Source organism: Linepithema humile, chromosome 6 (genome assembly GCF_040581485.1).
Source record: "Linepithema humile isolate Giens D197 chromosome 6, Lhum_UNIL_v1.0, whole genome shotgun sequence".
In the NCBI taxonomy this organism is placed as follows: Eukaryota; Metazoa; Arthropoda; class Insecta; order Hymenoptera; family Formicidae; genus Linepithema; species Linepithema humile.
The window spans coordinates 20439846-20448994 of record NC_090133.1 but is presented as its reverse complement, the minus strand read 5'-3'; the positions used below and the strand labels follow the sequence as shown (position 1 = coordinate 20448994).

The following is a 9149-nucleotide window of genomic DNA, read 5'->3' as shown; positions in this document are numbered from 1 at the left end:
TTTATGCTGTCCTTCATTTAAAATTTCTATGCAGGTAAAATATAATAAGATAATTATGTAAAGTTAATGTGTACTTTATTTTATAACGTCAACTTTTATTAGTATACTTATATTTGATATTAGTACACTTGATTAATATATCAACATACAATTTTACAACAGAATAATTTTCAAACACATGTATAATATAAAAATATCAACTTTTATATAATATATAAAAATAAATTTTTAATAATACGATGATGTATATATTTTTACAGTATACAGTTTATATCACAATCAGCTCTTCATATTTGTTTTTATATTTGGAGTAAATATCTTAACTCTCTCTTTGATCAGATTAAAAAAAGCAATATACGTTACGATTATAAAAATTTATAAATCGTTCAATTTTCGAAATACGAGTTCCATTTCCGGTCGATTTTGTGCCAATCGATTAGCACACCATTTTCCCATTTTTATTAAATTTTCATATACTTGCATACAGCTTTCACCTGCTTTTTTATCTATCAATAAATAAAGATCTTTGTCTTCCCAAGCATCAATTAAATCTCGTAAGTATTTCTTTTCAGGTCGTGATTTATCATAAGCCCGAAGACCAGTTGCCATTTCGAATAAAACTATGCCATAGCTATAAGTGTCTATCTTTGTAGATAATCTTCTATCATATAAATATTCTTCAGGTAAGTAGGGTCTAGTTCCATGGATCTTGCTGATCTAACAATTATTAATAATAATTGTTATTATCATGATCTAATGAGCATATTGAATGCCAGTATATCATAATATTATAAAGTACATTTTCACATACATACAATGTTTAAATCTTTTAAAATAAAATATAAGACAATAAATCAATTCCTAGTACTTATTTTAACTTATGTATCACAAATCATTCTCGCTGTGCCAAAAATTTATAATTACTTACTTGCATACTGTCCCTTTCAGGGCCTTCTCGTGCCAAGCCAAAATCACCGATTTTGGGTTCAAAATTTTTATCCAACAAGATATTAGCGCTTTTAATATCACCATGAATCAACGGTTTCTCTCCAATAGTATGCAAGTATTGCAATCCACGCGCTATACCTTTAGCAATTTCGTGTCTTTGTATCCATATCAGCGGCTCAGTTTTTTGTCTTAACAGCAATCTGTCCTCTAAAGATCCATTCTTCATTAGCTGATACACTAAGCAGGGTGCTTCACCGCCAAAACTGTACGCGTATAAAGCTAAAATATTTTCGTGGGCATGAGAATTTAGAATTTTGATTTCTTTTAGTGATTGTTGGAGTTGTAATATATAACTTTCCGAATCCGAATCAGATCCTTTCTGTCGAATCTTCTTTATCGCCACTTCGGTGTTTTTCCAAACTCCTACAATATACACAATACATAGTTTAAATGTTTCTTTCAGCTAATGCTTTCTAACAACCTATTTCTATTGTACAAAGATAATCAAGATATAATAAATTCAAGATACAACAAATAAGATATAATTTCTTTTCTAAATTAAACTTCTGTCACATGATTTTGATTTAATCCATATGTTAATGTAAATGCATACCTCTATATACTGTTCCAAAACCACCTTTTCCCAATATATTGTGTTGGTTCCATCCATTTGTGGCAATAGCTAGTTTACTATAACTTGCATGTGGTAAAGTAGCTTCTGCCTTTGGCAGTGGCGATGGCAGTTCATTGATCTTCTTATCATTACTACCAGTATTTGATGGAGATGGTGAGAAAGCAGCAGCTGCTACTGGTGAAGCTACTAGCAAATTATTAGAGTTGCTTGGACTAATAGCCAATTGTGCTATTGGCTGATTTAAAATTTTATCAACAATTTGTGTTGGAGATACACATTGATTAAAATTCTGTGTTCCAATTTTCAAATCCTTGGTATTCTTGTTGAACAGATGGTTGCGTGATATGTACTGCAGATTACCTTCTCCATTATGTAAAAGCCGATGAAATTTCTTATCAACAAAACGTAACAAAGGTACCATTGATTGATAGTGTTGCATTCTAGACAGTAAGACAAACAATTCCTTTATTGTATGATTATGTTGACTCCATAATGTCAAAAGTTCATCTGCAGGATTCTTTTCTTTCCTCAGATTCTGTATCGTTAAAACATCATAATTCATCCATGTACCTGCCAATGTCAGAATATTGTAATAAATCCAATTTAGTTTTGTTATGTACTATGTAATATTTCATATACAACTTAAATGGTTATTACAGTTACTGCTAATTGAAGAGCAAACAAAAATAAAGAGCACAAATAATTAAAAAATTAAATAATAAAATATAATATAAAAAAATTGCAAAGTAAATAATGGAAACAAATAGATTAATAAACAAGTATACTTACACTTTATAAGCATTAAGATTTTTGTACTTACCAGCTAGTTCTTCCCATTTGTCGTTTTGATTCATAATTTTACAAAATTCTGAACGTTCAAAGAAAGGTAACTGATAAATATATTCGACGTTTCCGTTTGCCATTTCACTGAATTGTGAGGTTATCATTGTATAAAAACACTATATTCTTAATTCACTGTGCACGACATATTACATAGCAATATCGCTAAAGTGACGGTAACGAGTGCGACACTTTGGCAAATCAATATTTAATTTATCGTGTTTTTTTACACAAACTGAATTATACAACTGAATCTGAACTAACTACACACATTTACGGATTTCCCAAAGTGACTACTGATCTCATCATGCTGTTCTTTACAACTGCACTCAACTTGAGATAGGTATAGAATTACACGTTAGAAAGAGGAGGAAAAAAGAACAGAGTGTAGTTGAGAAATGAACCTGATGAATTCCCCCGTATTTCCCATTGATGAGATCAGCTGTGATGATCAGCATTTAGACCTAGTAGCACTGTTAGTATCTTTCCCTTATTTGAGGTGATTTAATGCTTATATTACGTTTTTAAGAAGTTTAACTCTCATTATTCAACATTAAGATAACATATAATTGTCGCTAAAACGTGCAATGGAGGTGTTTATGTTCTAAAAATAGATAAAAATTGTGAATTGTTAAATAAATAACAGCTGAAAATCTTGCATACCAGTATGCATCAGATATGACAAGCTGTTTATTGACAAGCGATTTATGAAGAAAGTACCATATACTTGTCAAGGAACTGATTCACTAAAAAGATGCTGTGTCGTGATGGAATTATCAGTTTGTTCTGCTTTATCACAGCAAATTTAATTTCATTTCTACCTGAATTACTATTCAGATTAGGATTCAATGTTCACAGCGAATATTTTACAAACGTTTGGATCCTACATGCATTGCAGTATATTTTTATTAATATACTTGCATTTTTGGCATTTCGTGGGTTTGCTTACCAAGTAAGTGTGATTTTACTATCATGTTGTGTATTTTATTTAATATTTTTACTCATGGGACAATTCTTTCTTTTGCAGGTGGCAATCAGGGCATTGTTTCTTGGATACATATTTGGAATTGGTATATTAGTATCAATTAATGCGCCACCATCATGGCAGATGTTTGGCGTTTATACAGCAATATTAGCAAGTTTTCATTACACAGAATTTTTAGCTATAGCATGGACAAATCCAGCAACATTGTCAATCGACAGTTTTATTCTAAATCATAGCATAGCATATGGTGTAGCAGCGTGTCTCAGCTGGATAGAATTTTTTCTAGAAAGATATTACTTGCATTCGATGAAATCCCCTAGATTTATATCTTATTTTGGTATAATATTATGCATTTTGGGCGAAATATTGAGAAAACTAGCAATGTTTACTGCAAAGCACAATTTTAACCATGTTGTGCAAAGTGAAAAAAGTGACAATCATGAACTTGTTACACATGGTGTATATAATCTATTCAGACATCCTAGTTATGTAGGATGGTTTTACTGGTCTTTAGGGACACAGGTGGGACATTATAAATTTCTTTGAGTTAAGTATTTATGCATTTATGACCTTGTTAATTAATGTTTTATAAATCTTTGTTACAGTTAATACTTCAAAATCCATTCTGCTTCTTTGCATATGCATTTATGTCATGGAGATTTTTTCGCGATCGTGTTCTGATTGAAGAAATAACTTTGTTAAATTTCTTTGGCGAAGACTATGTTGAATATCAAGAAAAAGTACGCACTGGACTTCCATTTATTTCTGGATATAAAATTAATTCATAGCATCCAACAATGGTATAACATGGTATACATTTTATAAATGTATTATAAGTAAAACAAAAACGTTTTATATGTTTGTACAAATTAATTTACTTATAATTATTAATTACAAAATTAAGGAATACTCACCAGTTGTTGTACCCTAACCAAGTACGCTTTCAGCTGTACCTGTAAAAATTAATACATATTTAATTTATTATAAGTTATACATTTTATATTGATTGAAACTATGATAACTATATAGAATAAATGTGTGAATAATTACTTAAAAATTTTAATAAATATTTTTTAAAATGATTTAGATGTCCTAACAAATACTTAATAATATAAATTATAAATATATGTAAATGCATATATTTAAATAATGAACAGAAAGTTACCAGTTAGAGTATTGTAGTTTGTTCCATTTGCTGCGAATTCTGCCTTCAACTGTCTTGCATCCATCGAAGCTCCATCGAAGAATCAAGAAACACTAGCACTTAATTTTGCATATTACCAAACAAAAATCGCACACTATCACTTTTGAAAATCACAGACTCACATCATGAATTCGTCACATACACGAAGAGCGAGATTAAATAAATTTATGCCGCGTCTCATTCACGCAATATATTGATTATTACGATACGTAACAACCATTTAAAATGTTTTACATATTTCAATCTAATGAAAAGCACATACATCTCGCGGCCATGACGTTTTGAACTTCTGTGTCGGTTTGAATTCACAATACGACCAAACGCATTAATCGTAAACACTTGAGATAAATAATACATTCTGATCAACGCCCGTTGCTTTAATCGACCCTCATAAACGAAATTTACACTAATTATGCATTTTTAATCCCTTTAAAATACGATTAATCACCAAGGGTTTGTGCTCTACATTCCGAAACGACGCGCGATAATAGTAATTATGATGGCCATAGGATGGCGCGCGTATCGTTGTTTGACAGTGATGCTACCAGCAGAGAGAAGCCTGAGAGCGGTCATCCCCCCGATTTAGCTGCAACCACAATTCAAGACGCCTCTATGTGCACAAAACGTGCTATGTATCTAAAAGTTATAATCTTGCAACGTAAAAATTGTAAAATAAAGACAAAATATAAAAATAGAATTTACAAAAATTAAAAAAACTTATATGTCGCGATTCTTGGATGCAATTTTTCTTAACAAAATTGTCACGTATATTTATGTTAAAAAGAACTTATTGTAAATTAAGCTTTAACATAAAAATAAATAATGACATGTGCATGTTTTTTTATTGAAAATTTATTTTATATACATCAATGTTACCCTACTAGCTCTGTGTTTGACCGACACTTTGTGCACATAGCATGGAACAGAACCAAACATTGTGCACATAGCATGTTACCCACTGGAAAGTATCGTGTACATGGCTCAGTAGTTCAATGTGCACGTTTTGTGCACATAGAGGCGTCTTGAATTGTGGTTGCAGCTAAATCGGGGGGATGACCGCTCTCAGGCTTCTCTCTGGGCGGTATTCATAGTCCGTTCTTATATTCAAGATCGTCTTAAGCACGAACTTATATTCGCTCTCTTCGTCAGACACAATCTATGTGTGACGAAGAGAGCGAATATAAGTCCGTGCTTAAGACAATCTTAAATATAAGAACGGACTATGAATACCGGCCTCTGATGCTACCTTCCATCATAATTAGTCGTTACTTCCTTTTTTTAAAACGTCTTTTTAGGACGTCTTTAATACATTTTTTTTTTTAATTTTTTAGGATTTTCTTCTTTTGTCAGTTTATTAAAAAATTTGAGGGCCTTTTAAATACAACACATCTCAAAAAGACACTTTTCACACAGTAGCTAACATGATATTAATTCATTATATCTTTAGTTTATTGCAATTCTATTATAATCTTTACTAATATTTAAACAAATTTTAATTATTGCAGAAATAATAAATTATAATTAAAATTGTGACCAAATTTCGTGTAGAATATAGAGAGAATACACAGTTTGTTAGCAAAATTATATTTATTGTCTCATTTTCTTTGAAGAATTATTATATAACAATAGACTACATTTATATATTACGGTAGATACTTTCAGTATGTGTGTGTGTAATTTTACATACAGGATGGAACAATACGTATTATTAGATATACCATCTGAAATATCACTCCTAATTGGGGTGTTTTCTTCGGAATGCTATTTGTATTGCTCACATCCGAATGCCGCAATTACAAAAAAAGGCATTTCAGATTGGAATACTTATTACTGCATCCTGTATATATAATGTAATATACATACATATGACAGTATTACATAACTAAGGTTTGCATAAACATTCAAAAGCTTTCATTCGATGTCGGAATATACGGTTATAAGATGTGTTAGAATATAATAATATACAAGTCCATATGCATTAGTTTTCTGTACATGATCATTTACAATATATTATAATAGAGTCGTAGCGAACGTAGAAAATACCACAGGAGCTATGATACATTTCACTTCAGTATCTCGTCTCTTAAATAATGTTAAAGACAATTTAAAGAATTCCATTCAATGATAATTTTTTATATGATGCGCAATATATTTAGCTTCTAAAATATTTTATATTCTGAAAAGTCTGGCATACTTCGCATTTGTAAAGAATATATTAATGAAAGATTATATTAATAAAATATTGAATATCGATAATAAGCACACTGCAGTACGTCTGCTAAAATCATAGAGCAGTTAGTTATTCTGCAAATCATATGATATCTGACGGAATAATTGTTAATTATATGAAAAGGAACAAAAATGGTTCAGAATAATGCTAATATGTATTAGAGACAGACCTCTTTCGTATTGCACGTAAATACATTAGAGATATTTTACATTTTATCGTGTAAACTTATAAAATGCGTACACATAAGAAAAAATGTATTTAATTGACAATTAATTCTTGTGATAGGCCATACTAATATGAAAATTTTATCTATTTTAAATTATTCCGTCTCTAAATATATTTCTAGGATAATCCTGTAAAGATTTAAACCAAATGCATTTATAATTGTTTAATGCATGAAAATAAAATGGTCGGGATTTATGTGAAATATATTGCACTTTAATTGATATTCTGAGTAATGATCTAAGTGCACAGACACGATGTTGACGGTCGAGCAATAATTGTTATTACTTTCAAATTGTACGTTTTACTTTCATAAAGTTTTAAATATAGAGAATATTGGAGAACGCTAATTGTTGTTTTACTTGCACGTATGGGCGTTTCTCATAATCTATTCGATATAAATTTTATATAAGTAGCAACATATGTTTTATATGTACCAATTCTTACCTATCTCAATCATCTCTTATATGCAACTTTCTTTGTTTATATATCACGCACGTAACAGACTGACTCAAATTTTTTAATTAAAAAAAGTAGGTACACGCATGTACATACGTTCAATGATTCTGTTACGATCTCAGTTACTCATTCATTACTTACTTATCAATTCTTGATTATCCGACTATTGCATCAAAAATCACGTGTAAGCATCTACATATATACGATAAATGATAAGTATTCATCATGGTATGAGTGCAATCGAGATTTAGAGAATTAATGTTGATCAATTCCCCATTTGATTATTGAAGTATGTTTTCTTTGCTCCAAGGATCTTATCCTTCAGTCTGTAATATTTAATAAGAGAAGATAATGTTTGTAACTTATATATCTCGCGTTATAAATATATAAATGTGCATTTTTTTCAAAGTGTAAAGATTCGAATACCTAATATCGTATAGAAAAAGTCGTTTGTTGTTTCACCAAAGAAATAACTGCGACCAAAATTTATTGTCTTTTCGATAAATGGGAGAGATATCAAAGTCTTATTATAAAGCTTTGATTACACTCATACACCAGTGAATAATATTTATTTTCTACACCATGCAAACTTGCTTTACCATATTACAAATATGAATAAATCAGCACGTGGCAGTGAAAAATTATAGACTATATACTTCATCGTTAACATATTTTCGTTTCGTATCAGTCATCGTATCAGCTGTTTGCAGCATTCAGCTGATTCGCAAATATAAGACGTCGTGAAGATTAAATAATCAAATAAAAATTGTAAAAACCATTAAAGAAAACACTATTAAAACGGGAAATTTAAAAAATTGCTACATTTTTTTTATTTACATTGTAACTAATAATTTTCGAAAAGCAGAAACTTTTTGTTTTTAAAATAACAATTCATTATTTGCAAATTGAATGTATCTTTTTATATAAATAAAGTGGTATATAAAATGTTATAATTACTTCAATTGTAAAATATTGATATAGCAATATATAAGTGCAAATAGATTCTGTATAATTATGGATATAAAATTGTTTTGTTACTTGTTTAGCAATAATCACTTTCGTATCTTTCACACTTCGTCTTTCCAAAAGTTATTTATAATAAGTCCTGGAATCGGAGAAATACATTTCGCTAAATACATTTTACTTCTCGATTTTTGCATATGCAAAACAAAATGATATATGCCGTTAAATATATCATTAACCGAATTATTGCAGTCAAACAGTTGCATCTTTAAGTTACACAATATTCTGACGACGTTTGATTAACTATGATATGAGATTTGATCTTTGATCTTTCATACTTGTAATGTTCTTTTTTCGAAACATTAGATATGTATGAAAAATTTAACAGATGCATTTGGCTTTAAATCGGACATTTACATTAACGATATTACCCCGCTCAATAACAATACAAATTCGCAGTACATTCCTTAGATATATAATGCAGATTTTCCTTTTAATATCTATCGAGGTCACCATGTGTTAGAAGTCTATCAGTTCGATCACTGTAAAACAAAAAACATGGAGAATTAATAAACATTTAATGATTAGGAATATTTAGAAAAATTTTTTCAACACATATTAAAACATTTATTTTAACATTTGAGGAAAAAAGCTTTATAATGCT

General features: G+C 29.8%; 3 protein-coding genes across 34 annotated transcripts in view; 1 reads left to right on the top strand and 2 right to left on the bottom strand.

Moving 5' to 3' along the window:
- Positions 1–53: 53 nt before the first annotated feature.
- pll (serine/threonine-protein kinase pelle) lies at positions 54–2706 on the bottom strand. Its single transcript, XM_012366344.2, has 4 exons — positions 2403–2706; positions 1562–2152; positions 929–1371; positions 54–717 (listed from the first exon to the last, which is right to left on the bottom strand). Exons 1-4 carry the CDS (start codon positions 2527–2529, stop codon positions 376–378), a joined length of 1503 nt encoding a protein of 500 aa, XP_012221767.1. The 5' UTR covers positions 2530–2706; the 3' UTR covers positions 54–375.
- Positions 2707–2853: 147 nt separating this feature from the next.
- Positions 2854–4489, top strand: Icmt (isoprenylcysteine carboxylmethyltransferase ste14). The gene is made up of 3 exons (XM_012366345.2): positions 2854–3374; positions 3450–3929; positions 4013–4489. The coding sequence occupies exons 1-3, from the start codon at positions 3177–3179 to the stop codon at positions 4193–4195; spliced, it is 861 nt and encodes a 286-aa protein (XP_012221768.1). The 5' UTR covers positions 2854–3176; the 3' UTR covers positions 4196–4489.
- A 1690-nt stretch (positions 4490–6179) lies between these two features.
- Positions 6180–9149, bottom strand: part of trol (terribly reduced optic lobes) — a 147506-nt gene continuing 144536 nt past the window's right edge. For all 32 annotated transcript variants that reach the window (XM_067358142.1, XM_067358139.1, XM_067358140.1 and 29 more), the window contains one exon: positions 6180–9027. Coding sequence is in view for 1 of the 32 variants with exons in the window: in XM_067358146.1 (XP_067214247.1) it covers positions 8979–9027 (49 nt within the window). In the remaining 31 variants the exon portion in view is untranslated. The remainder of the gene's footprint in view (positions 9028–9149) is intronic.